The sequence below is a fragment of the Dunckerocampus dactyliophorus genome, chromosome 20 (assembly GCF_027744805.1).
Source record: "Dunckerocampus dactyliophorus isolate RoL2022-P2 chromosome 20, RoL_Ddac_1.1, whole genome shotgun sequence".
NCBI lineage: Eukaryota > Metazoa > Chordata > Actinopteri > Syngnathiformes > Syngnathidae > Dunckerocampus > Dunckerocampus dactyliophorus.
Window position 1 is genome coordinate 1,908,849 of NC_072838.1, and position 27,052 is coordinate 1,935,900.

Here is a 27,052-nt window from a genome sequence, read left to right on the forward strand (position 1 = left end):
AAAATTTATTTGTGAAAATAATTTTATTTCATATTATTATTTATATCTTTATTTTTTTTGTTTTTTTGAGATTAACTGCAAAGTTTTGAACTGACGCTGCGCGCTGGTTGGATGTCATTGACGGGCTGCGTTTGGCCGGCGGGCCACCAGTTGAAAAGGTCGTCTTTATTGTGTTGAGCAGCCGGCGTTGCAGTTATTTACTGCTTCCTCACCGGGCTAACAGCCCTTCATAAAACACACCAGACAGTGTGATTGCTGCAACATTTATTGATGTAACATCCATCCATTTTCTATGCTGTTTATCCTCACCAGGGTCGTGGGCATGCTGGAGCCTGTCCCAGCCGACTTCGGGCAAGAGGCGGGGCACACCTCGGGACCGGTCGCCAACATATCGCAGAGCACACACAATCACTCACGCTCACGTTCATACTTATGGACATTTTAGAGGCGCCAATGAACCTAACGTACATGTTTTTGGAATGTGGGAGGAAGCCGGAGAACCCGGAGAAAACCCACGCAGTAATTATTACCAGTGATTACCTGGATTTCAGTCACTGTGGAAAGAGTACTACTACTAGTAGTACTACGACTACTTCTCCTGCCCAAGTTCAACTGTTCCAAGTGTGTGAGGCCCCATGCAGTGGTGTCTTTCCAGCTGGTATTTCCTCGCAAACCGTCTCTCGCACGCACTGCAACTGAACGGCTTCTCGCCGGTGTGTGTGCGCATGTGCGTCCTCATGACTCCCTGCTGGGAGAAGGCCTTGCCGCACATCCTGCAGGAGAAGGGCTTCTCGCCCGTGTGCGTCCTCATGTGCAGCACCAGCGTGTAGCGCTTAGTGAAGCGGCTGTGGCACAGCGAGCAGGAGAAGGGTTTCTCCCCCGTGTGAATCCTCATGTGATCCTCCAGCCCGTTGCGCCGGCTGAAGGTGGAGTCGCACAGCGAGCAGCTGAAAGGTTTCTCCCCGGTGTGAGCGCGGGTGTGCCTCTCCAACAGCGAGCGCTGTCGGAATGTTTGGCTGCAAAACACGCAGCTGAACGGTTTGTCTCCGGCGTGATGTCCTGCGTGTCTTTGCAGACTGGAGCGCTGACTGAAGGTTTTCCCGCACTCACGGCAGACAAAAAGCGCCTCGTCGGGATGAAGAATCGCACTTTTGGGATGGTTTGTGTCACTTTGGTGGGTGTCGGCTGCCGTCGTGTCGCCGTGAGGCTGAAGACGCTGACTGGGGTGTATGCGGGCTCCTCCGTGGTGGTCTCCAGCAGCGTGACGACTCGTCTCCTCCTCACCGTGATAAAGCTGTGACCACTCAGCCTGCTCTTCATCATCTTCTTCACTCTTCACATGGCACTCCTCTTTCTCTATCACATGGAGGGGCTCCTCCTGCTCCACTCTGGAGCTCCAGTGTTGGACGTCTGCAGGAAGACAAAGACGTCATACTAGCAGGTAGATTCATTTAAAAAGAATAGCATTCTTGTGTCTGCACGTGGATTCACGTCTTTTATTATTACATTGAGCTGAATGACTCACATACCACGCGAGTGTCATGAAAAGTCAACTAACCTGCTTTTTCTATCCAAACTTGAGGCCTGAAAGAAGCGTCCAGGAGCTGACGCTGTCGCTCCACCTCGTCTTTTGTTCGATGAAGTTCCTCCTCGAACACCGCTACGGTTCTTTCAAACAGTCCACGTATTTCCTCAACGGCAGCCGCTAGTCGCTCGTTCAACAACTCTCTCAGCTTTTGGACTTTGCACATTTTTGACGCTTTCCGCTGGCTTACCTCCGCCTGCTGTTGCTTGCAGCTAGCAAGCTAAGCTAACCGACCGGCGTCTTCTCTTAAGGACACGCTAACTGTACATCTTTGTGGTGGACGCAACGTCGACAGGCAGAGAGTTCACGTTTGCGAAGCTGTTGTGTTTCTTTGCAATGCTATGTGCGTCAGAGTCTTTTAAAGAGAAGTGAGGAGCGTATGACTGCGATGTTTGTTTTCCTTAACGTTACTGCAAAAGCTGCATGGCGGACATGTTTTTTTAGTGCGCGAGGAAGTCAACAACATTTACACCAGAGTTCCACTTCCGAAGGCGAGTATGAACACTGCTCTCTGCTGGACGGGAGGTGAATAACTAGAGTATTTGTAAAGTAGCTCCGGTGAGTCAACTCAAATATTCAAGTTGTTCTTTTTTGTGTGCCCTGCGATTGGCTTGCGACCAGTCCAGGGTGTACCCTCCCTCTCGCCCAAAGCTGGCCTGAGAACGCTGGAAGTCTGGACTTCCCGAATGAGACTGCTGCCCCCGGACCCGGATAAGTGAACGTAAATGGATGAATGGATAGCCTTCAAAGTTTTGAACTGAGCTTCCAGGTTGCTCAGATGCCATGTGGACCAAAGGGCCGTCAGTTAACTGGTACTGCTGAACATCGCGCCTCATTGCACTGCATCCCTTCAGCCACCAGGTGGTGCTGTTTGTCTTAAATGTCTCAGGTGGACGTCAGCAACAGATGACGTTGGCCAGCGTAAACGTGTACAGTGTGCGGATCATTTCAATTTCTAAAGTCACCAAAGAATTGATGTTGTTAAAAAATATTTACACATTTAAAGTCCCTCATTTGCTGCCGTATTAACGTTTGGCATTCATAGTATTTGAAATGTGTTATTTCCAGGGCCCTGTCTCGCCTCGCCCTCCGTCCATTAAGAAAAAAATGGCTCCATCGGAGGGCGTGGTCAAGCTGACGCGCGGTCACGGCGGCCCAGGCGCGTTCTCGGCGCTAACCTCTTGTAGCGGGTGAAGCAATAAAAGGTCATGATGATGGTGATCCTCTCCGGTCGCGCTACGCGCTTCACTGCCTTCCCCAGCATGCGCCACCTTCCGGGGACATGTGTTCCATCCCCCGTGGGAGTCAACTAGCGCCCCTGCTGCTGCTTCTGTCCGCCTTTGGCGCGCCACCAGCCGGGTAGAACAGCCACCTTGGCTCCCCCCTCACTTTGACGCCGTTTGTGTGATTTATGGACAACACAAGCTCCCAGTGACCACAAAGCCCACAGAGCCAAGATGGAGGCGGCTATGGAGAGGGAGTGTAGCGCCCTGGGAGGGCTCTTCCAGACCGTCATAGGAGACATGAAGGTAACAAACATTCTTCACTCATTAGGAACAATTTCAATGTCAGAATTACTTCCTGTTTAAAGCTTAATTTTCATTTATTATTCATTAATCAGGTGAAATGGATTGGGGGGGGGGCACACAGGTGTTTTTTTTTGAGGAAGCTGCCACACCTTGAATATACCCCCCATGTTTCCCTCCTCTGGTGGTGGTGGGGCCAGGTCACATGACTCGCCCACGGAAGAATAATAGAGCAATAAATAATAGATGTAAATAATAGATGAATTGTCTGAAGTTTTAACTGGCGAGGGTGTTTGGTGGAGTCAACATGTGTCCGACCAGCAACCCTGTTGCTTTTTCATGCACGGGGTTCTGGTCTCTGAGGTGAAAGGTCAAAGTGGACCACTTTCTATTCCTTCAGACTCTAATGGCGTCAAACTCGTGTCTAATTTAGTTAGCAGGAATGGCAGCATGCCGTTTTTCCACTCTTTCTCAGCACGTGTGTGTGTGTGTGTGTGTGTGTGTGTTTTCCTGCGTCATTGTGGAGGAGACGCCAGTCTGCTGAGCTAATTGTCTTTCTGGTGTGCGTCCTCCGGTTTCGTGTAGTGGAAACCTTCCTTCTTTCTAGTCTGGAATGGAGGTAACGTTTGATGTTGAAGTCCCGATGCTGTGGTTTTATTTCGTTTTTGGGTGACGGCTTCACAGTTTCGGACATAGAGAAGGTTCGGAAGCCAATAAAAGGTGTGTGTGTGTGGGGGGGGGGTGTAGCTGAAACTGCTGTATCAGTCTCGCAGTCGCTATGGAAACACAGCAGACCTTGCTGGCGTTGTTGCTTCATCAAATGGGATGAAGCAACACTTCATGTCCTTTTAGCACTCATTTGCTATGTTCTCAAAGGAGGTGATATCAAGTAAATAAAGGGCCAATATCACAGATGTTGATACCAACACCTATCATTTTTACTTGAACATTTTCTAGATCGCTTACGATTTCATGGTTTTGCCTTAAGTTGTCGATTATGATTAGAATCGGAGTCAAACACAGGACAAAGGTTTCAGGCAAGCAAAAAAATTGTATCAACAAAGTGTCTGAGCAGTAATCCTTCGTTTATCACGGTTCAATGGTTCCGGACCCAACCGTGATAAGTGAATTTGGACGTGAAGTATGATTCTAAATGGAATATTTCCATAGTAAGAACATAGACAACCTGTTTACCACCTTCTAAATACAGGTTTTAATTTTATTAGAGCCCTCTCGAAATGAACTAACACCCCTATAGTCACCCTCACACTCCTACTACCCAATATAGTAGACATAATAAGAGAAAATGAGACATATAGGACATAGAACACCTGTTTACCACCTTCTAAATACAGCTTTGAACATTATTAGAGCCCCCTAGACGTGGTAGCACCCCTATAGTCACCTTTACACTCTTATTACCCAATATAGGAGACATAATAAGAGAAAACAAGACATTTAAGACATAAATAAGACTCATGCTCGTGCAAGTTGCTGTGAATGTGTTCCAGTGTTTCAGTAGGCCGTGTTAGGGATTATTGTCCCCGTTGTGAGATCATTCAAAACTGCAATAACAGCCTTTTGTTCCGGCGATCAAGTGCTGGTGCTTGTGTGTCTCATTGAACATTACAGTGATGGGCGCCACACACGGGAGGCAACAAACGACTGCGATCGGTAGGCCTGCCACGATAATCAATAAATCAATTAACCGCATGATAAATGTTTTTAAGTTTTATTTAAGATTTAGTGCTTTAAGGCACAGTGATGGAATCATGAAGGTAGTGATGTACCACTGATTTCCTGTTTGATGTGTTTATAAATAAAATTCAGACTGGTATCGGCGATACCAATCCAGTATTTTATGCAAATACACCGAATGTGTCTGGTAAATTCATAAATGTAAGCCGAATAAGTTATTGGCACTCAGTTGGAGGTGTTTGTAACAGTGAGGAGGACACTGGACAAACTGGTCTCTGTCATGGACAACCCCACCCACCCACTCCATCGGACAATAGAGGGGCTCATTCCCCAGCAGACTCCTCCAGTTCCGTTCCCACAGTAAATGCTACCGGACTTCATTTATTCCACATGCCATCCAGCTCTGCAATACCTCACCTGCCTGTAAAAGATCATTCACAACATTATCACGCTGTGTCCGCCCTGCCTTGTATAAAGTGTAAATGCACTTGGATTTACCATATTTCTACACACTACAGTATTTATAAATATGCAAATCTTGTTTGTCTTATATTCTTTATTCTTTTTATTGATCTTATATTCCTTTTATTTTGAGATATTTCGTTCATATTGCATTGCATTTAATTTAAGAGTGTTTGTCTTTTTCTTCTGCAACTGAGCTGCTGCAACCAAGCAACTTCCCTTGTGGATCAGTGAAGTCGGTCTCAGTCCAAGTCTATTGATATTTTGATTTGAGAATCGATTTTAGAGCGTAAAAAATTGGTATCAAAAGTGTCGATATTTCAGTATCGATCCGCACATCGCTACAACAAGGACCTTCAGGCTGCTGCCGTTGCCTTCGGTGACAATTTATGTCCATCCTGGCTGATAGATGCGGCGGCCCTGCCCTCCCGCTCCGTCAGACAGGGAAGCAGGGGGAGGAAGAAAGACAATCATGCATGATTAGCTGCATTCAGGGGCGGGGAGTGTAAGGACGGGGGCCCGTGCAAGCTAGAAGAAAAACAGCCGCAACAAAAAAAGGAAAGGTTTGACATAAAAACGGTGTTTGCGTGTGGTCGATGCGTCTGCTCCCCCCCACGGTTTTCCTCCTCTGCAGCAGCAGCAGCAGTGTTGCCATAGCGACGGCGGCCGGGCGCTGATGCTGGCTCATAAATGGCTCGGCACAGCTGGAGCACACTGCTGGAGAGGAGCGCACACACACACACACACACACACACACACACACACACACACACAAAGCTGTCAGCTGACATGAAATCAACACCTGAGACGAGATGGAGTCATGACTATTGTGTTGTAGCGATGCTGTTTTGTTGTGGGTTCATGCAGTGGTGTAGTAGATTAGCTTATCTCGTATCCTCCGGGTGTGGACGAGTCGCACTCGATGGGCAAAAGTGTACGGACGATGCTCTCAATCAGTGAACGAGTCAATGAGAGGCTGGGCTACAGCGTCTCTAGACATTTTGGACAATTGTATGCTCCCAACTTTGCGGGGGGGACACGCCAAGCAATGTCCTTCAAGGCACAGTTGGAGGAGTTTGATGTGGAAAAACTGCAGGACACACACACCACACACGTGCCGCACGCACGCCAGCGTCTTGTAGAAAGACTTCCCAGTCTTCTGCACTTCTCACTTCCCTATACATGTCCCAATACTTTTGCTGCAGTGTGAAGGCTGCGTGGGCGGGGCTTATGGATTGACTTTCTCATTAGGAAGTAGTGCTTTTTTTTTTGGACATGTCGTGACATGAACATCATCTTCTTCTTTCCCCTCCAGGGCAGCTATCCCGTCTGGGAAGACTTCATCAGCAAAGCCAGCAAGCTGCAGTCACAGCTCAGGTAAACCGGATGTGACGTCTGTTGGACGGGAAAACACGTCGTCAGGCCGTCAGGGAACGGGTGTTGCTGTATCTCCTCGCTGTAAAGCGTGAAGATGAAAGGAAAAACATGAAAACAACAGTTATGAATGGAAAAACACATACAAATAAACAGCAGAGTGTTTCCCACAGGGCCACAATCTATCTGTGGTGTCTGATTTGCATCAGTGGTAGGGATGTCCCGATCCACATTTTTTGGTTTCCGATCTGATCCAATTTTTTTTAATCGTCTTGCCCATTCGATACAGTACCGATCCTTTTTTTAAAATAATAATAATAAGCTTTTGTTACAAACATGAATTTGTGGAATTGAATATGGTTATGAAAATATCTCTTCAAAGCATGAAAAATAATGCAACTAAAGTGTTGCTGAATGCATTTGTTTATTCCACAGCATGACCAACAATATTGTTGGGCTTTTGTAACAAACCTCTGTGAGTCAGGTCCATAATCCAATAGAAGATCAAACTGGAAAAAAGGGAGTGCAAAATACTTTTAAGGTAGGACTGATCATTTGACATGGTTACAGAACAATTTGTGGTGTCATTTAGGATATATGACATTTTTGTAATAAACTCTCTTCAACGCAATAGTCATTTATTGTCCCTAGTCTAAACAACCAGCGGTTACAGCGGCATTGGCGGAGCCAGAAATGTTTCATTGGGGTGGCCAAGGTGAGACCATTACTCACACAGAGGTGGCAATAAGTTCATATCTGAAATGTCTAGATGGCCAGTGGGGGGGCCTGCGAGTGACCAAGGGTAGCACCGCCACTGTACAGCGGCACTTCACGTGTGAGCTCCCGGGACCTTGACACAGCCGCCCGGGCACAAGAGGGAACTACCGCTGTAGCTACGAAGCCAAATATCCAAAGTTGAACGTGAAACTAACTTCACCACGGCACACCGCGGACTTGTCTGCATGGTGGTGCTGCCTTTTCTTCTTCTTGTGAGTGGCGGGAGTCGAGTGGCAACCAGCTTTGAGGCGCATTACCGCACCTACCGCGTTGGAGTGTGGCTCAGAGTTACTAACGGTATACGGCAACCGGATCGGCCCGATCTCACGGCGGAAGCCGATATTATCCGGTCTTCAAAATACAGCAGATCGGCAGCCAATCCCGGATCGGGACATCCCTAATAATCGGCCATGACACGTGCTTCTCAAGACTGATAACGATACCTTTTTTAAATTTAGATTCAACTCTAGTAGGGTAATTAGATTGAAGTGTAGTTTGTGCACACATGGAAGTACAGTAAACAGGACTGGAACAAATTAGGTTTTGACCAGCTGTCCCTGTTGATTAGTCCTAATGAAATATGATGACATTACTGCCACCACATCACAACTATCAGGAGAACCAGAGTAGAGAAGGGGAGGAGCCACCTGCTGTGGCCCAGCAAGGTGCACTGTATTCGGGCACACGCTCCGAGCAGCTGGTGTGATGCCACGGAGGTCTCTGGCAAACCTTTTGCTCTTTTCAAACGGCGCGGCGCTGACGTTTCAGGTGGTTGATAAGGTTTTTTGTGTGCTTGATGTCCCTTGACGCTATTGACTCACGGGTGTTGGCTTCATGCGTGCGCATTATAACACACACGAGCAATTAAAAAACCCCAAAAAACATTCATGATGTTTCCCAGTCTCCGTGTAAGAGTGTGCTGATGTTAAAGATAATGTAGACATCATTGTACATCTAACATCTCGCTACATTGGTGCGTTATCACGCACGGCCAAGTCAGTCGCGGATAAGAAGCGTTTTCAGGCTTCTGATTGGCCAAAATGCGCATGACAGCCTGTGAATGTGTTTCAATGTGGCATTGATGATGACAAGCTACACGGTCTGCTCATAATGTGTTCATGAGAATACTGTAGGTGGCGCTGGTAACACTCAAGTACTTTTATAAAGATACTGTCCCTCCTGTATTGTGGCTATTGGCCTCAGTCAACACCCACGCCCTCTACAAGAAGGGCCAGAGTCGCCTCCACCTGCTGAGGAGACTGAGGTCCTTTGGTGTGTGCAGGACTCTTTTGCGGACCTTCTATGACTCTGTGGTGGCCTCAGCCATCTTCTATGCTGTGGGCTGCTGGAGAGGGGGCAGCACGGACAGGGACAGGAGCAGGATCAATAGGCTGATCAGGAGAGCGAGCTCTGTCCTGGACGGTCCTCTGGACTCCGTGGAGGAAGTGGGGGACAGAAGGATGTTGGCTAAGCTGACATCCATCATGGACAACACCTCTCACCCGCTACATGACACTGTGGGTTCCCTTAGCAGCTCCTTCAGCAGCAGACTGTTACACCCACGGTGTAAGAAGGAGAGGTTCCGCAGGTCCTTCATACCGACCGCTATCAGGCTCTACAACACCTGCACCACCTGAACCATGTTGTAGTCACTATGTATTCTTTACTTGCGTATCTTGTTGCTGCTGTAACAAGTGAATTTCCCTGCTGTGGGATAAATAAAGTACAAATACAATACAATACAATACAATACAATGTGAGCTGCTCCCCCTGGTGGTCAAAGTGATGATAGTAAAATGACAGGGTTAGGGGTTGGTGTTAGCGATAGTTCATGTTCCAACAAGCTCAGCTAGAAAACACAGATAAGACTTGATGGGCCATCATGTATAGTGATGTGCGATACCACCGATATCGTTTTCGATCCGATTCTGAGTAAAATGAAGACTGGTATCGGCGAAATTGATCCGATACTTTGCAAATTCAACTAATTTGTCTGGTACATTTGAACAAGTAGCGTATTTCACATTACAGCATAAAGCATGCCAGCCTTTGAATTCATGTATTAATTAAATTAATTCTTATTATTATTAATATTATTTATTTATTTTAAACCCTGAAGCATACTGAGGTAATTGACAGTATAGCCAAGCTAATATACAACAGAAGAAAGAGGATAAAATCAGATAAAATATGTAAAAATTGTATTTTAAACACTAAAAAACAAAAATAAAATAATAAAACCATTCAAATAAATGATTAATTATTAAGAACTCATTTGAGAATAAAAACTTTATTCATAATTCACACACGGCTCCGTTTGTATTTGTACTTTATTTATCCCACAACGGGGAAATTCACTACGGTTTACGGTCGGTCTTTACCTCACCTGACTGAAGTATCAAAAGTATCGATATTTGGTTGTGGGAATCAATTTCAAAGCATGAGGAGCTGGTATCGGAAGTATCGATGTGCATCACTAATCACGCCTTCCTTTTTCCAACCAAAGTGTGCTCTGATGTCCCGCAGGACGACGGTGGTGGCGGTTGCAGCCTTCCTGGACGCCTTCCAGAAGGTGGCTGACATGGCGACCGGCAGTCGAGGTAGGACGGAGCGCCGTGCCCGTGCTCGCTCACGGCTTTCGCCGCCGGATGGCCGTCATGTCCGTCAAACTTTTTGAGTGTCGTCAGGATGTGCGCGTTCATCATCCCGAGCCTTTGAATTGATTTGTGCTTCATTGAGCGCCAGACTGGAACGGTCGATGAAGGTCACTTCCTGATTGATGGACAGCAACTAGCGGCCCTGATGGGCGTTTATTTTCTCGCTTTCGCATCTGAGGGCGGCGGAAGAGGAGGCAAAGGTGTTGTGGAAGCGAATGAGATTCAGATTCGAGAGGATGCTGATGCATTCTGTGCCTCGGTCCGCGGTTACCATAGCAACCTGCTCCCGGAAGGGGTTTCGTGGTTTAAAGGGCAGGCGAGCGGTGTCGCTTTGGAATGTCACCACCCGCTAACCGTGTCAGGGGGATGAGGAGCAAACGTCCAATGACGTCACTGCCTGATCCTCAGAGACCCCACAAGGTCCGCATCCCAAAAAGAACCCCCCCACCGCCATGAATGGCGGAAAAAAAAGTGCCTTTCACACTTTTTATTAAACACAGCATTTTATTAAATTCCGTTTTACAAAATGACAGGCTACACAACATCACGTCTTGTCAAACATCTTCCTGCTGCAAAATGTTGAGTGAGACAGCGCCCTCTGCTGGGTTCTTTTTTCCCGCCATCAAACCGCTTTCCATTTAGGTTACCCCCCCCAAAAAACTATTTATTTACTAGAGATGCTCGGCAGTGGCTCACTTAGCAGTATCCGATACTGTTCATCACTCCATTACAGGTATTGATATCAACCGATACCAATACGGGCAGCAGCTGATCCCTCAGGCTAATGTTGTGTAATCAACACGTGACGCTTCCTTTCACTGTCATTCACAAAATAAGACAAATACTGCAATATAAGTACAAGTTAGAGAAGAGGTGCGGAAACGCTGCGGGTGACTCAGAGTGATTCTTCTTCACGTGTGATATTAGAACCATTATATTGGAAATAGAGATGAACGGTATCTTTTTTTTTTTTTCAAATGCAACCAAAAATTCTGATAACTTTCTGCTTCTGAAGACTGATAACCAATAACTTTTTTTATATCTACTTTTGTAAAATTTCGATGTAAGTGTCATTTGTGCACACCTGGAGGTGAGAAGGACCGGAACTAATGAGGATTTGTTGATTGGTCCTAATGAAATATGATAACATGACTACTAGCACATCACTACTACCAGGAGAACCACAGTATAGAGGGGGAGGAGCCACCTGCTGTGGCCCAGCAAGGTGCACTGTATTTGGACACACGCTCCAAGCAGCAGGTGTGACGCCACGGAGGTCTCTGGTGAACCTTTTGCACCTTTGTGCTAGATGGTCCCCCCCCATTACGGAGTATTTGGTACAACTGGCTTGCAAAATCTCTTCCTCGGAAAGCGAATGTTTGTTTTTTTTATCGATTATCTATTTTTAATGTTATTGGACATTATAACTCCCTCATAATTACATACAGTTTGATGAATTGGCACTCGCGCACCGTTATAAAAAAATGATACTGATATGATCCGATATCTAATTTTCATGCCAATATCGGCATATCCCTATTATTAACAATTTTATGCGGATAAACAAATCCACTAATATTCGGTCTTCCATTTTTACACTGCATGCATTTTGGTCCTTAAATTACATAGTGCACTTGAACGCATCATCACAGAAACACAACAGTGCGTGGACAACAGTGCTTCAGGTGCTCCAACACAAAGGAAAGGAGACAGACACCGAGCTGGTCATTGTTCTGTGTGCGTTACATGAACAAATAAGTAAGTTTGGTGATTATGTTGTACCTATCGATTGTACAACATGAGACAAGACAATGCGCAAGATTGGATCCACGAGACGAGATTTTAACATTAACTTTAAAAAAATGATCATGAAAAAGTATGACTGGACACACAAACCTTTTTTATTGACCCAATTTTGGCTTTGCAATCATCTTTTTCCCTCCTAATTCCTACCACATGACCTTGCATTGCTCCTCGCCAGGCTCCCTTGCTGCACTGCTGTGCCCCGCCTGGCCCCCGCAAAGACAAAGTGATTGTATGACTGACAAGAGGTCTCACTCCGTTGTTCTATGAAGCGTCTAGGTGCTGAACCAATGCACAGAGTGAACTCTCTTTCTGCCCCTTTTGGAGGAGAGAGTCGAGGAAAACATTAAAATTACGGAGTTCATTTTCATTTATCGTGTGATTAATCGATTTATTTATTATCACGAGACATTTTTTTTTTCTGAACGAGAAATCTTGTCACATTTTAGTCCCGTGAGATCTTCGATTGAAGATTTCACAAGTACTCTTCAAGGCTGGCGGGTCCGTAATATGCGGGGCCCGGCTGTACTCGGCTCAGGGATACGAGCCAGAGGGGATGATGTCAGAGCGTAGAACCTCCCGGAAGCTCTGGGCCAAGTAAACGGGGCCTCGCGTATGTTCCACTCTTGCAGCACCAAGTGGGTCAAACGTTGAGAACGCGCCGCGCAACTATTTTTGTATCCCGACAGGCTTCAGTTACAGAGAATGTGCTCTCACGCTTGAAATACCTCCACTGAGGTAGCGACCTCCGTCAATCAATCAATCAATCACACACGAGACACTGTTGATATTTAACTTTAAATACATCAAAGTGCACGTGGCGCTTTAGCTTGTTAACGACTGAGGCTTCTCTTTAAGAATGACGTTGGCCCGTGTGGTTACAGGGGCCGTGGATCGGTATGGCATCGCTACGGCAACCGCAGCAGCTGCCTGTCTCACACACACACACGCACACATGCACACACGCACACACACACACACGCACGTAGATGACGGCCGTAATAAGATAGCTCCAACTCATCAAACGCTCTCTCGACTCTTTTAAGTTCCTGAGTGTGTAAAAGAAAAAAAACGTCCTTTGGCAAAACTAGAAAAGCACTCAGAGAGCGCAGACCTGCTCCAAGAGCCATAGTCCCCCCCCCATGTTGTGGTTTACACCATAAACATTCGTCCTACAAGTATTTGATCTACAGTACATATTAGTCCTACAAGTATTTGATCTACAGTACATATTAGTCCTACAAGTATTTGATCTACAGTACATATTTAGGTTCCTTGACCATGAAAACACAGCATTACAATTGGATTCATCATGATATCAATATCAGTTCAGTAGTTATTGACACAAATGGTGTTTTCCTGGTGGATCTCCTGTAGCTCCACAGCGGTTGAAGATCCAACACATCCACATTCCAGCGTGTCTTGGCTCCATATGATGGTGTTTGTTGCATGTTTACAGCTTCTTTTCTCGTCTTCCTACCATCACAATTCCAAAGTCCCCTATTTGTTCATATTCTGGATCATACTGTAGTATGCGGAATGATCCCATTATCTGGATCGCTCTTTGATATTTACTACAACCTGGTGGAAACTCGTCCTGTATTTTTTTCCCAAGTGCTCTCACCATTTTTGGCGGAGTTATGTGCACAAATGCCAAAAATGGTCTTGTCTGGCAATGTTTCTTTTAAAAATTCCTAGATCCACACGGTGATCCGGATCACCCCCAAAGTATAATTGGTTCTTCCGCATCCCATTTCCCACAATTCCTGAACGTTTCATCCAAATCCATTCAGAACTTCTCAAGTTATTTTGAACACAAACAAACAGATGAGTGGCGGCAAAAACAAGATGCCGCCTTGGCGGACTGTAGGCGATGACTAACATGCGACTAAAACAAGCATTTTGGTTCAAAAGACTAAAAATAAAATGGTTGCCAAAAACCACACTGTCCTTCAGCGTTGGAGTCGACGTTTGATTATGTCGACGCCGTTTGAGGAGTGAAGAGAATTCCTGGAGGGAGCAGCGAGGTCGTACGAGCCAGGAATACCATGCACACTGCAGCACGGAGATGCCTGGTGGTGTTGGGATGCCTTGTGTGGGAGTGTGTGTGTGTGTGTGGGAGTGTGTGTGTGTGTGTGTGTGTGTGGGAGTGTGTGTGTGGATTCTTGAAATATGCATTCCCGTTATGTTGTCTCCTTTGGTTTAAGCATCAGCTGGCGGCCGTTTGGGATTCCAACCACAGCGTGTCAAGTGGCCCCGCCTCTTTCGCCACGGATGGACGACGCTCCCGGGACAGTCGGCCATCTTTATTCGGCGTCATCATAGGTTATTTATACGTTTGGAACAGGTGGGGCCTTTTTAAGCCGGAGGAGGAATTTCCCCGCGGTTGTTGGCGTCCGAATGGGAGAAGCAAACTCTCCTTGAGGACGTCTTTCAGATCTGCTAACATCTCAGTGACTCTCTGGTGCATTGCATGTTTATTACCTCCGCCAAGGAGGTCATGTTTTTGCCGGCGTTTGTCTGTCTGTTTGTTTGTTTCTGTGAAATGTTCAGGAATTGTGGGAAATGAGAAAAGGAAGAACTGATCACATTTTGGGGGTGATCCGGATCACCGTCTAGATCCAGGGATTTTTTTCAAGGATTCTTTAAAGTTGCGAGACAGGACCATTTTCGGCACTTGTGCATATAACTCCACAACAAGAATTTCCACCAGGTTGTAGAAAATATCAAAGAGCGATCCAGATAATGGGATCATTCCGCATACTACAGTATGATCCAGAATATGAACAAATAGGGGACTTTGGAATTGTGATGGTAGGAAGACGAGAAAAGAAGCTGTAAACATGCAACAAACACCATCATATGGAGCCAAGACACGCTGGAATGTGGATGTGTTGGATCTTCAACCGCTGTGGAGCTACAGGAGATCCACCAGGAAAACACCATTTGTGTCAATAACCACTAAACTGATATTGATATCATGATGAATCCAATTGTAATGCTGTGTTTTCATGGTCAAGGAACCTAAATATGTACTGTAGATCAAATACTTGTAGGACTAATATGTACTGTAGATCAAATACTTGTAGGACTAATATGTACTGTAGATCAAATACTTGTAGGACTAATATGTACTGTAGATCAAATACTTGTGGGATGAATATTTATGCTAAATCACATGGGGGGGGGGTTATGGTGCTTGGCGGAGGTCTGTGCTCTCCTAGTGCTTTTCTAGTTTGTATGTGTGACTTGTTGTAGTCCAGATTTACTCGACGAAAGCTCAAAAATGTTTTAGTCTTGTTTTAGTCAGTTTTAGTAAAAAACGAAAGATTTAAAAAATATCATTTATGTCAATTAGTATTGGAAGTGTTGGAAATCGGATGAGGAAAAAGACGAAGCGGGGACGCAATGACTCTCTGTATGCAAAGTACACCTGTAAAAGTCTACAGGTCAGCCCGGTGTCGGTGTTTGGGCCGCTCAGCTTCACAGGCCGCGTCATACACACGGTGCAAGTCTGATGTCGCAAGAACTCGATCCGGACCACAGAGTCCAAAGCTCACAGCAAACGTGAGCGACGTCTGTTTCAGTGAGATGAAGAAGAAGAGGAGGAGGAGGAGAGAAAGGGGGGAGGTGTCAGTGGTGCAATGCAGCATGACGGCCGCACCCCGACACCCTGACACACGAGTCCGCCCCGCCAAAGTAGCAAACACCTTCTGTGCAAGTTATTTGTCTGCTATTAAATACGCTCTCTCGCACACTTGGAAAACCTTGTTGACTTTCACAGCGTCTCAAAGTTGATTAGCTTGAATCAAGAAGGAGGAGAAGAAGAGAGGGACAACTAATCAGGATACCAACAGTGATCACCTTTGATTAGTTTTATACTGATTGGGCATACACTATGTATTCTACTGCATATTTCAATGTTAAATCTCCTATGCAATGAATGCATGTTATATCTCATTTGTCATCCAGTGTGTCACCGACCAAGTGGAACACACAGAATAGCCTGTGTGACGTTCCACATTTACACGTTGTTCATGGTGAATGTATTCCTTATTTGGACATAACGTCACACTTTTTATGCTTCGTCACCACCAAAGTACCTTCAAATGAAGCAAAGAAGGTATGTTTATTAAAGATAACAGTGACATTTATTGATTGAATTATTAGTTGGTGTTTCGACGCCGGTGCCTAACGATTCTCGATTCCGATGCTTGCAGCCCTCTAAGCGCCAAAGTCGCACAATTGCGGCAAGCAACTTTGCTGAATTGAACAAGCCATTTCTGCAAATCAGGTTTCTAATGTTTTTAATGCTGCACACCAGGAGATGGCGGACATCTGTAACTCCAATATGAGCAACATTTGTGGGCCTTTCTGTGCAAAGTTTATAGACTCTGAAGCCCCTTGCGCGTGCGGCAACGAGTCGGCTCACCATGGCAGTCCACACGCAGCATACTTGAGCTAAACCGTGTTTGGGGTGGGGGGAGGGCTAATGGTGAGGGAAGTAGCGGGAATATAAAAAACAAAAACCCACAGAAATAGCGGCATACAACGTACTCCTGGGCAAGAAATACACTGGTAATCGATAGCTATGACCTGAGAATACAATGACCTGGCATATTCACAGGCATAATAGATAGATAGATGCTTTCTATCTACTGTATGTCTATCTATGTAACGGTGGAGGCAGCAGTGGTGTTCAAGATCGCGCTGTAAATGACGATGATGATGGCTGGGTTTGCTAGAGAGATGAGGAAGAGTATCACAAGTGGATCAGACATTGTGATGAGCCTGTTTGAGCCGATAGCGTGGAGACAGGGATCAGACAAATTCTGAGCCCGGTGATGTCATAATGTGCCAATTAGATGAGTGAATTTACTCCCATCACAAACTTTGGGTCATACTGATGATTTTTTTCATTTACAGTACGCCTTTATCTGTAATCATTTTCAAGCTACAACCTTTTTTGAATAGTAACGTCAAAACTGAAAAAAACTAAAGGGCTAAGAGGCAGCGTCATAAAAGTTTTTATGGCTTAAATGTTTCATGCAAAAAGAAACTTGCAAAATTTAACTTCTGCATGAATTGTTTAATGATATGAAGTTAATTTTAATCAACTTCACCATGAAGTTCTTCCAGGGCTATTTTCAACCAGCATATGCTCTAAAAATCAAGGCATTCAGCTTGAATACAAATGTTATCAAGTTTCTTTTCACAAGAGTACAGTTTCGTAAAAGATGTTCAGGTTTGAAAAGTAGTATACATTGTTGGCTGCCTCGGTGTTGGTGTCAGCTATTTTTTTATGACATCCCTATTTGTTAACACAAGTAAACAGGATATAGCCCAAAGCGCTCTTATTGTGAAGGCCGGAAGTGTGTTGTGTGAGTTGAGAAGGTCCCTTGGCTGTTGCCAACAGAGACGGAGTGTGCAAATGAATATGAACTTGCCGTAGCCGTAGCTCAACTTCCACCACATCAGCTAGCATCCTGAAACCCTGGCTTATTTCGAATGAATCACCCTCCTTTACGTGCTGTTATTGTGTTGCAAATGTCACACTGAGCCCACTGCTCTTTTTCTTTCATGGTGTTCGCAGTTATTTCTTCCGGACGGCGAAGTGGGCATCGCAACAAGGAATCTAAATAAAAACATCTGCACCATCCGGGGAGAATCGCAATGTCAGCCCCGATGCCCAACCCTAATTATTAGCATGTTAAACCACAGGCTTTCCGTAGCAATTTTCAGGCTAAAAGCCTACTAGTTTGATATGAATTCATTCAAGAACTAAAGTAAGAAGAGATGAATTGTTCGTATTTGGCATCCTGTTAAAGCATTAGGATGGTTAAACGGCTTAAAAACAACCTCTAATGGCATAAAATAAGCTTCTGAAAATGAGCTAGCTTACCTGCTGGCACGCGGCCATTTTGGGGAAGCCGTATCCTGGGATAGTCACATGACAAGCACTACTAAATGTTTCCTATACGTTAAAGGACTTAAAGGAAAACTGCACATGTTTTGGAATTTTGCCCATCATCCGCAATCCTTATGTGACGCACACGTCTTTCTCTTTTCTGTGCGTTCTAAAGGTATAATAACAGTTAGCATGGGGGAGCTAACAATGCACATAATGGGATACACCCATTTTGACTACAAAGCCCTCTAAAAAAGCTCCAACAATGTTGTATGGTTTTCTATCCATGCTGTGAGCATGTAGGAGCAGCTACATTCATGATAAGATGGAACACTTACAGTGTTTTGGTCAATTTAAGCACTAGCGGAACTTCCTTCCTGGTTGCACTGATTTCACATAGCAAGATAGAAAGGACTGCGACACATAGCGTTAACCTTTCCAAAAACAAAAACACAGCAGCCTTGGCGGCAGCTCCGATGTGTTGCGTTACCCTTCGCTACTGGCTTGAGGCAAGCTAGTGGCTAGCCGGTGTGGTGTGGCGAGGTGTCACTACGCCTCTAACGTAGTTCTTGGGTGTAACAATTTTAATTACAATAATAATAACTATGTCCGCTGTAGCTTGGTTAATGTCACATTATGGATGCAGAGGTGTTTTCAGAGGGCTTTCTAGGCGGAATAGGTGTGTCCCATAAGTGCATTAATCACCTGCCTCCTTTCAGCTTTTTTTTATATCTTTCAAAGGCACAGAAAAGAGAAAGACGTGTGTTCATATCTCAACAATTCCATAAAAGTGTACTTTTGCTTTAATGAGTTCAAGTGTGTAGGACACATCTTAGGACGTCTAAAGTGGTTTTGACACGTGTCAGCATGTTTTTTTAATGGGCTATGCCAAAAATGTACTTATCTCTTCAATGTGATGAATGTAGTTATCACTTGCTAACATGCAGAGAATGTAGAATGTGTGTAAAGATTGGATTTTGTTGTCAGGGGCGACGAGGGACATCGGCTCAGCTCTCACCAGGATGTGCATGAGGCACCGCAGCATCGAGGCCAAACTCCGCCAGTTCTCCACGTAAGTGTGCGTGTGTGTGTGTGTGTGTGGAACAGGTGTAAGCCTCCAACCCGGATCTCCATGGCAACCGCCCGCCCCCCGCCCCACCGCACCCATCATCTATCTCGTTCTGCAGCGATTCTTACTTGAATGTTTTGTTTGTTTGCGTCCTTCCTCGCATCCTTGCGAGCGTCCTTCCTCCTATTCCTTGCCCTCTGCCGTCTTCACTCATTTGCTGAAAAGCAATCGTTGTTGATTTGCGTGCAGGCTGTTTGTGGACTGCCTGATCAACCCCCTCCAGGAGCAGATGGAAGAGTGGAAGAGAGTTGCCAACACTCTGGACAAGGACCACGCCAAAGGTCCAAACACACACTGCAGTGATGTCCCCTTTCAACTAGGGGCCGCTTTGCGGGCACTTCTAATGGGCCTGCATTCATTGTGTGTGTGTGTGTGTGTGTGTGTGTGTGTGTGTGTGTGTGTGTGTGTGTGTGTGTGTGTGTGTGTGTGTGTGTGCGTGCGTGCATGCATGTGTGTGTGTAACAGAGTACAAAAAAGCTCGTCAGGAGATCAAGAAGAGATCGTCCGACACTCTGAAGCTGCAGAAGAAAGCTAAGAAAGGTGACATGGAAACAATCAGAATTCTCCTTTCAACTTTGAAGATGGAATGAAAAATGATGATGTTCTGTTTGTCTGGTCCATTTCTGATGGTGTCGGGTCTCCTCGGACTTAATCTGCAGCTGACGTATTTGGTAAGTTTGGGGTTTTTTTTAGTTTTTTGGCCTTTTGAGCTCTTGGCCCTGACGGCCATGATGGTTCCGCTCACCTCCACACATCAGAAGTTCTTGTATGCGGGACTTACTTGGTGCACAAAACGGACCAGAGGGAGGCCCGCTGAGACCTCCTGGGAAGGAGACGTTCCTCTGACGATGCCAGCAGGCCCAGTTGCATGTGCGGTTCTGGTGTCGTTAATAGTCTGCGGCGGGTTTGGACTCCTGTGGTTGTTTGTCAGCATTCCTCGCGGCTCTGACTCTCGTCTGGAAGCCGTCAAGTGTTGGCTGCGTCCCTGCACGCGAGCTTTCACTGCCGGTCCTCTTGGACCACATCGGTACTTTGTGGCCCTGTTGCAGCCACGTTCAGCAGATGGTGGTGGTTTTTTCCTCTTTTATATGTGTACTTAAGCAAAGTTGTACCTATTTGTTGCCTAAATTAAGCATTTTCAAGCCTAAACATGGCTAAATCAGCTAAAATACAACCATAAGGCATTCAGCAGACGCGTTGTGAGGATATGTAGTATTCTACACTGGTCACTAGGTGTCAGTAAAACACAATCACCAGACTGGATGGCCAGAACAACAGGCTTTTATTGCAGGTTTGAATGATCTCACAACAGGCATGATGATCTTCAACATGGGCTACTGTTGAGGCCGTAACCCACGCCAAGCTACAACGCAACTCTGAGCCCCTGACGTCACTTCCTGTGCACCCCCCATCAAGCTCCCCTAGCACATTTACAGCAACGCACACCAGCACAAGTCGTATTTTCGCTTATTATGTCTACTACATTTGGTATTAGGTGTGTAAAGGTGACTACAGAGGTGTTGTCATGTCTAGAGGGCCCTCATAATGTTAACAACTGTTTTAGAAGGTGGTTAACAGGTTTTCTATGTGTTATATGACTTAAGTCTCCTACTGTATATTGGGTAATAGGAGTGTAAAAGTGACCATAGGGGTGTTATTTCATGTCTAGAGGGCTCTAATAATATGGAAAACTGTATTTAGAAGGTGGTAAACAGATTTTTATGTGTTATATGACTTATTATGTCTGCTATATTGGGTAATAGGAGTGTAAAGGTGACTGTAGGGGTGTTATCTCATGTCTAGAGGACTCTAACAATGTTAAAAACTGGAATTAGAAGGTCATAAACGGGTTTTCTTTCTCAAACTATGAAAATATTCCATTTATGAATTAGGAATCCTGCTTCACAGAGGGTTTACTGTGCATGTATGCTGTATATTTTACCGGTATTCTGACATATTTATGAATTATTACCGACTTAGGGTGAATGAGATGTGTTTTCAGTGGGAAAAAGGGCCTATTTTTGGAGAGAGAAAAGCACCTGCTCAGGAGGACCCTAAGTTCAGTAAGGGTTTGGGAAAAAGTTGATGTCTTTGTGTGCGTCCAGGCCGTGGAGACATCCAGCCGCAGTTGGACAGCGCCAAGCAGGACGTCAACGACAAGTACCTCCTGCTGGAGGAGGCGGAGAAGCAGGCGGTTAGGAGGGCGCTGGTGGAGGAGAGGAGTCGGTTCTGCTGCTTGGTGTCCATGCTCCGGCCCTTCGTGGTCAGTTTGGAACATCAGCATTCTGGCGTCAACACGACTTTGGCCGCTTACGTGTGTGTGTGTGTGTGTGTGCGTGTGCGTGTGTGTGCGTGCGTGTGTGTGTGTGCGTGTGTGTGTGTGTCAGGAGGAGGAGATGTCCATGATGGGTGAGATCACCCACCTTCAGACTCTTACTGAGGACCTCAAGATGTTAACCATGGACCCCCACAAGCTGCCCCCCTCCAGCGAGCAGGTACGTCATCTCTCTTCTTCTAAGTGCTTACCTTCTTTCCTTCCTCACTGTCCCTTCTTGCCTCCTTCCCTCCTTCACAGGTGATTGTTGACCTGAAGGCCTCAGAGTGCACGTGGTCCTATCAGACTCCGCCCTCATCCCCGAGCACCACCGTGTCCAGGAAGTCCAGCATGTGCAGGTTGGTCACCATAGCAACACCAGCCCAACTAACCTCTGATGGTTTGTGGCGGAGAGACCATCCTCCTGCTCCTGCCTGGTTGATTCCTGACTCCTGAGGTAGGAAAGACAGACTGGAAATTCTCACACATTCTCTCCTTCCCGCCCCCCAGCAGCCTGAACAGCGTGAACAGCAGCGACTCACGCTCCAGCGGCTCCCACTGCCACTCCCCCACCTCCCACTTCCGTTACCGCACCTCCTCGTCCTCGGCGCTGCCGCTGCAGACGCCGGCCCGCCTCTCTTCAGTCTCCTCCCACGACTCTGGCTTCATCTCCCAGGACGCCTCTCAGTCCAAGTCGCCCTCCCCCATGCCTCCGGAGCCGTTACAGGTGAGGAACGGGACAGCACTGAACCTGGGAAAAGTCCAAGTTAGTCCATACGGCCATAAATGCCACAGAAATCATTTTTTCTGCCCTTCCTTCATCCAATCACCCTCTAGCTGTCAAACGGTTTTGACCATCACGTCGCCCCCTGGCTGTATGGCGTGGTACTACAGGACGCCCCCTTCCATCTGCCATACTTCACCTCCACCGCCACCTCACCCATGTCCCCGCCCTCCACTTCGTCTGTTTCCCCCGTCTGGTGCTCATCCATGATCCCATCATCCAGAGTCCCTTCCTGGAAGGTTCGACCTCCCGCTTATTGTCCTCCTGGAGCCTCTCATTTGTTTCTCCTCATCTGTTGAGCATCTTCTTTCCAAAGTGAAAGCAGACAAAGCAACATGCTAACAGCACTAACGTCTGCGCTCGAGCTAAATGCTCCGTCTTGCCTTGTCCTTGTAGGACTGGGCAAAGCCGGGCCCGTACGACCAGCACATGCTCAGCACCCTGAGGAGGACCAAGGAGAGGAGAGAGGCAGGTGCTGATGTCATCACTCCAGGGGAGGAGCTACAAGGGGTCAAAGGAAGCCCCGCTGTGACATCACCGAAGGTCAGGAGTTAAACAGCAGCATCATGAAATAAAAAATATATATTTATGATTATTAAATAATATTTTTTAAATATAATTAATTATACAATTATTTTTTCTCTATTAAGATAATATATTGTTTTACAGAAATAAATAAAACAATAAAAGAAAATATTTAAAAATATATGTTTAATTAAAAAATAATATAAAATAATTTTTAAATGTTATATATAATATATATATTAACATTTTTAAAATTTTGTTTACAAAATAAATACAACAGAATTTTTAATTGAAATTTAAAAAATATATAAATAAAAATAAATAATAAAATAATTTTTAAAAAACTTTCCAAAACTTTTAATTAAATAAAATATATATGTATGAAAAAATAAATTAGAAAAAATACAATTAAAAATAAAAAAGGGAATTAAACAGCAGATGAAGAAACGTTTCGACTTCTCTCTTTTTCCTTCAACCCATAAAATGTGTGCAGGAGGACAGGGTGGCGCACGAGGAGCTAGCTAAAGCGCTGGCCCGCAGCCTCCACCTGGACTTCCATGGCTCCAGCAGGGACTCCTTGCAGGGCTCCAGCGGCTACAGCAGTCAGACCAACACGCCGTGCTGCTCCGAGGACGCCGCCCCCTCGCATGGTGGGACTCGCTGATCTGCATTAAATATAAAATGCATATTGTAACCGGTGCTACGACTTCCTGTTTCCTGGTCAGACTGCGACTACTTTTCTGTGGGGGCGGATCAGGAGACGGACCAGCAGGGTTCCGACTCAGACAAATCCTGCGGCATCCCACGGAGCAGCGACGCGAGTCAGGTCTGCCGCCGCGTGTTCCAGTCCAAGCGCCCCGCGTCCGCCTGCATGCCTCCGAGCCCTTCTGCCGTCGTCCCGCCGGGGGTGGCCACCATCCGACGAACGCCATCCTCCAAACCCAACCTCCGGCGGCCATCGGCGGGCCTCACTTTGGGACCCATTCCCATCAAGCCCCCCATGGTCCCGGTGAAGACCCCCACCGTGCCTGAACATCCTGGGTTCCCCAGCAGGAGGTCGTCAGAGAACGGGAACTCCCCACGGACCCCCGTGAGCCCCCCAAACACCCCCCTCTCGTCACCTTTTTCACCTCACTTGGATGTTTGGGAGTTGCGACACCGGGGCGGGGGCTCTGATCCACCTACGCCGCCCCCGCAGGCGGGGCGGAGCTCCGAGTTGGAGCCGCGCCCTCTTCCGGAGCTGCTCGAGGAGAGCGAACACTGTGAAGGCGTGGAAGACTTCCTGGTGGCGATCCGGCGAGGCGTCAAGCTGAAGAAGACCACCACGAACGACCGCTCGGCGCCGAGGATCCACTGATGCCGCCTCTGATGGCAGCCATTTTGTGTTCCCAGCTGTACAAAGACTGTTGGAGCAAACGTGTCCGCACACCAACACACAATAACGCTTTTAAAAATGCTGCTGCGGTTCTTTTCTATTCTCGGAATAAAGTGAAACAATTTAGGGCTGCTTTTCGCTTTAAGAGGACGAGGCAGACACGTTGGTTCCGCTCCGAGGATCGTTTCCCGTTTGTGCCAAACGTGAGCAAAGTGTGCCTCACGCAGGAAGTCGTGTGGCTCAAATGCGTAAATCAACTCTTTGAATGTTTGCTTTCGCACGCTCCCGCTTCAAGTGCCAAACGCGCAGATACTTGATTTTATTTTGAAGAGCTTGGCCTCGCCTTGAAAGACTTGTGGCTTTAGCATGTTGTTCCTCTTTGTACCTTTGCTTTTTATTTTTTAAGTGTAATTTAATATTATTTTTTACGCTTTTGAGCTGATATGTTAGACTAGTGGCCTAAAAGTAATAAGGCACAAATGTTTGGTGGCAACAACACCCTCTGGTGGACATGTATGGAAGCGGCATCTATGTGCTGACAACTAGGAATGCACAGCTCGCATAGATATTGAGAATACGTAGTTTTTTGTGTGGAACTGCCAGACAGTCATTTATTCCATCCGTTTCTGCACACCTGTCAACATTTGCATATGAAAATCTGGGAAATTTCCCGGAAAAATGAGCAAACATCACCCCGGCAGTACCAGAGAGGTGTTTTTTGTTGGGGGGGGGGTTTCAATGGAAGTACGGATAAAATAGGGGAGGACGCCGGGGAAGAAGGGCAAAATACAGGATTTTTGGGGGGAAACAGGAGGGGTGGCAGGTATGTTTTCTGTTGTTTGAAGTGTCGCCTCCTTGACGGACCTTGGTCGCCCCCTGGTGGCCGCGAGGAGGGATGGCGGTTAAAAGAAATTCAATATATGCTACGCTAGTTGAAGAAAACGCCCACATCTAAGCTTTATGTTCTAGGTGACAAAGCAAATTAGTCTCATGTCTACTAATATATCTCATTAGAAACTATTTAATTTTATTTTTTAGAATATGCCAAGTGCCAAATGGACACCCCTGCGCTAGCCGAATCATCCGTGTGATCGCTCAGCTACGCCATTTAGTTCAATTATTTCTTTTAAATGTAAACTTATCTTCACAGTCCAGACGAAGCGATTAAAAACGCTGCAAACATTGAATATTAACCTCTTGACAGTTTAGAGCAGTATTTAAAGCTAAATCTTGTTAGCGGGTGATAGCTAAACGACACAGGTCTTACGGAAATAAGTTATGTTATGAAGATGTTATGTATTAACTAACATTAGGGAAGCACGATAGTTATAAGGCCGATATGAGGGAGCCATAGCGTCATACCAATAAACACGATAACATTCAAAATAGCTCCGAGATTACCCATACTGTGCGGGGTGTGCAAATCAAGCGCTCCTGTGACGTTAACCGCCTGTCGTAACGCCCCCTGAGCTTTAAACATTTAAACATTCGCTTTAAAGGAAAAGTTCACTTTTTTGGGAATTTTGTCCCTCATCCACAATCCTTATGTGAGACATAAACACACGTTTCTCTTTTTCGTGCGTTCTAAAGATATAAAAACAGGTTTTAAAAAAATGACGAGGCTAAGAGTGCATGTAATTGGACACACCTATTCTGCCAAGAAAGCCCGCTATTAAAACAACTCCAAAAAGCTCCAATAAGGTTTTAAGGTTTCATATGCATTTTGTGAGCATGTAGTAGCAGGTACATTCATGATAACGTACAGTATTTAGCTCATTTTCAAGCATTAGTGGAACTTCCTTCTCGGGTGCATTGATTTCACATAGCAACATTAAAAGGAACGCTACAAAACAAAAACACAGCAGCGTTACCTTTGGCTAGTGGCCTGAGGCATTGTGACTTAGTGTGTGGTGAAGCTAGTCGGTAATCGCAGCCGGTGTGGTGTGGCGAGGTGTCACTACGCCAGTAACGTAGTTCTTGTTAATACCAATCATAACAATGTCGCTGTAGCTTGGTTGATATGCAGCTCACATTATGGAAATGGAGCAGTGTTGGTGCTTTTTGGAGGTTTTTTCAGAAGGCTTTCTCCGCAGAATAGATGTGTCCCATTAAGTGCATTCTTACCTGCTTCTTTTTAGCTGTTTTTATATCCTTACCAAATGCTCCACGGTGAGGGGAACCCATCGAGCACACAAAAAAAACTCATCAGCCACCTGAAATGCCAGCGCCGCAGTGTTTGAAAAGTGCAAAAGGTTTGCCAGAGACCTCCGTGGCGTCACACCGGCTGCTCAGAGCGTGTGTCCGAATACAGTGCACCTTAGTGGGCCATGCCAGGTGGCTCCTTCCCCTCTATACTCTGGTTCTCCTGATAGTCGTGATGTGCTAGTAGTCATGTTATGATACTTGATTAGGACTAATCAACGGGTACAGTTGGTCAAATCACATTTTTTTCCAGTCCTTCTCACCTCCAGGTATGCACAAACTACACTTAAATCGAAATTTTAAAACAAGTAGATATAAAAAAAAAAAAGTTCTCGCTATCATATCGGTCTTGGGTGGTGTTGGTTTGAGAAAAAAAAGCGCTGCATCTCGAACTGACATGTCACGGTGCATTTTTGGAGATTCTGGAACACATGACATGACAAGTGTAGTCCTTTTTTTGTTTACTGCTGGACCAAAAGACATTTCAGATGTGCAGCTGGTTCTTGTTCTACTACAAAGTGTGACAGCAGTTTCATGCCTGAATGATCACTCTACTTTGTCGGGGGCCGCCAAGAGTCGTGTGGCTGATGCGCTTAGCAGATGAAGCTGGACGGTGGCCGTCTTTGTTTAATGAGGAAATAAACCACTTGTCCAGTCAGGCGTGGGATTGCTGTTTGTGACCGCCAACGTGTTTTTGCTAACAGGAGCCAGGCAGCGGCCTGCTGTCTGACAGTTTAATACAGAAGGTAGTAGAATCCACAGCCCAGCACAAGCCCAGCAGTCATGACTGCAGCGGGAGTCATTTCGCTGCAGCGGCGGTACAGCCTAGTCCATGTGGGCGATGGCTCCACCAGCTGGTCCACCTTCTCCGAGATGGCGCGGATGCGGGCGCCTATTTCACGCAGGCTCTGCCGGAGGTCGTCCAAGTCCATT

The 27,052-nt window shown here is 46.1% G+C and overlaps 2 protein-coding genes across 6 annotated transcripts; one reads left to right on the forward strand and one right to left on the reverse strand.

The window, feature by feature from the left end:
• Window positions 1-249: 249 nt before the first annotated feature.
• Window positions 250-2,757, reverse strand: LOC129173343 (zinc finger protein OZF-like). Its single transcript, XM_054764157.1, has 2 exons — window positions 1,559-2,757; window positions 250-1,410 (listed from the first exon to the last, which is right to left on the reverse strand). The coding sequence occupies exons 1-2, from the start codon at window positions 1,749-1,751 to the stop codon at window positions 590-592; spliced, it is 1,014 nt and encodes a 337-aa protein (XP_054620132.1). The 5' UTR covers window positions 1,752-2,757; the 3' UTR covers window positions 250-589.
• Window positions 2,112-26,810, forward strand: LOC129173341 (protein MTSS 1-like). Of its 5 annotated transcripts, none has more exons than XM_054764152.1 (15): window positions 2,112-3,114; window positions 6,587-6,648; window positions 9,949-10,022; window positions 18,778-18,862; window positions 19,109-19,200; window positions 19,385-19,459; window positions 19,579-19,590; window positions 21,025-21,182; window positions 21,307-21,414; window positions 21,495-21,592; window positions 21,744-21,960; window positions 22,071-22,256; window positions 22,414-22,560; window positions 23,036-23,192; window positions 23,268-26,810. In XM_054764152.1, the coding sequence occupies exons 1-15, from the start codon at window positions 3,043-3,045 to the stop codon at window positions 23,897-23,899; spliced, it is 2,175 nt and encodes a 724-aa protein (XP_054620127.1). In that variant the 5' UTR covers window positions 2,112-3,042; the 3' UTR covers window positions 23,900-26,810. The 5 variants fall into 5 exon arrangements, with proteins under 5 accessions (XP_054620127.1, XP_054620128.1, XP_054620131.1 ...); XM_054764153.1 differs by having other exon boundaries at window positions 21,747-21,960; XM_054764156.1 differs by lacking the exon at window positions 22,071-22,256.
• The last annotated feature ends 242 nt before the right edge of the window (window positions 26,811-27,052 follow it).

Coding starts and splice junctions, on each gene's coding strand:
- LOC129173343 (XM_054764157.1), bottom strand. CDS start 1,751: ATGTGCAAAGTCCAAAAGCTGAGAGAGTTGTTGAACGAGCGACTAGCG. Junction 1,411..1,558: donor AGTTTGGATAGAAAAAGCAG/GTTAGTTGACTT, acceptor GTCTTCCTGCAG/ACGTCCAACACTGGAGCTCC.
- LOC129173341 (XM_054764152.1), top strand. CDS start 3,043: ATGGAGGCGGCTATGGAGAGGGAGTGTAGCGCCCTGGGAGGGCTCTTC. Junction 21,415..21,494: donor TGCCCCCCTCCAGCGAGCAG/GTACGTCATCTC, acceptor CCTCCTTCACAG/GTGATTGTTGACCTGAAGGC. Junction 23,193..23,267: donor GGACGCCGCCCCCTCGCATG/GTGGGACTCGCT, acceptor TTTCCTGGTCAG/ACTGCGACTACTTTTCTGTG.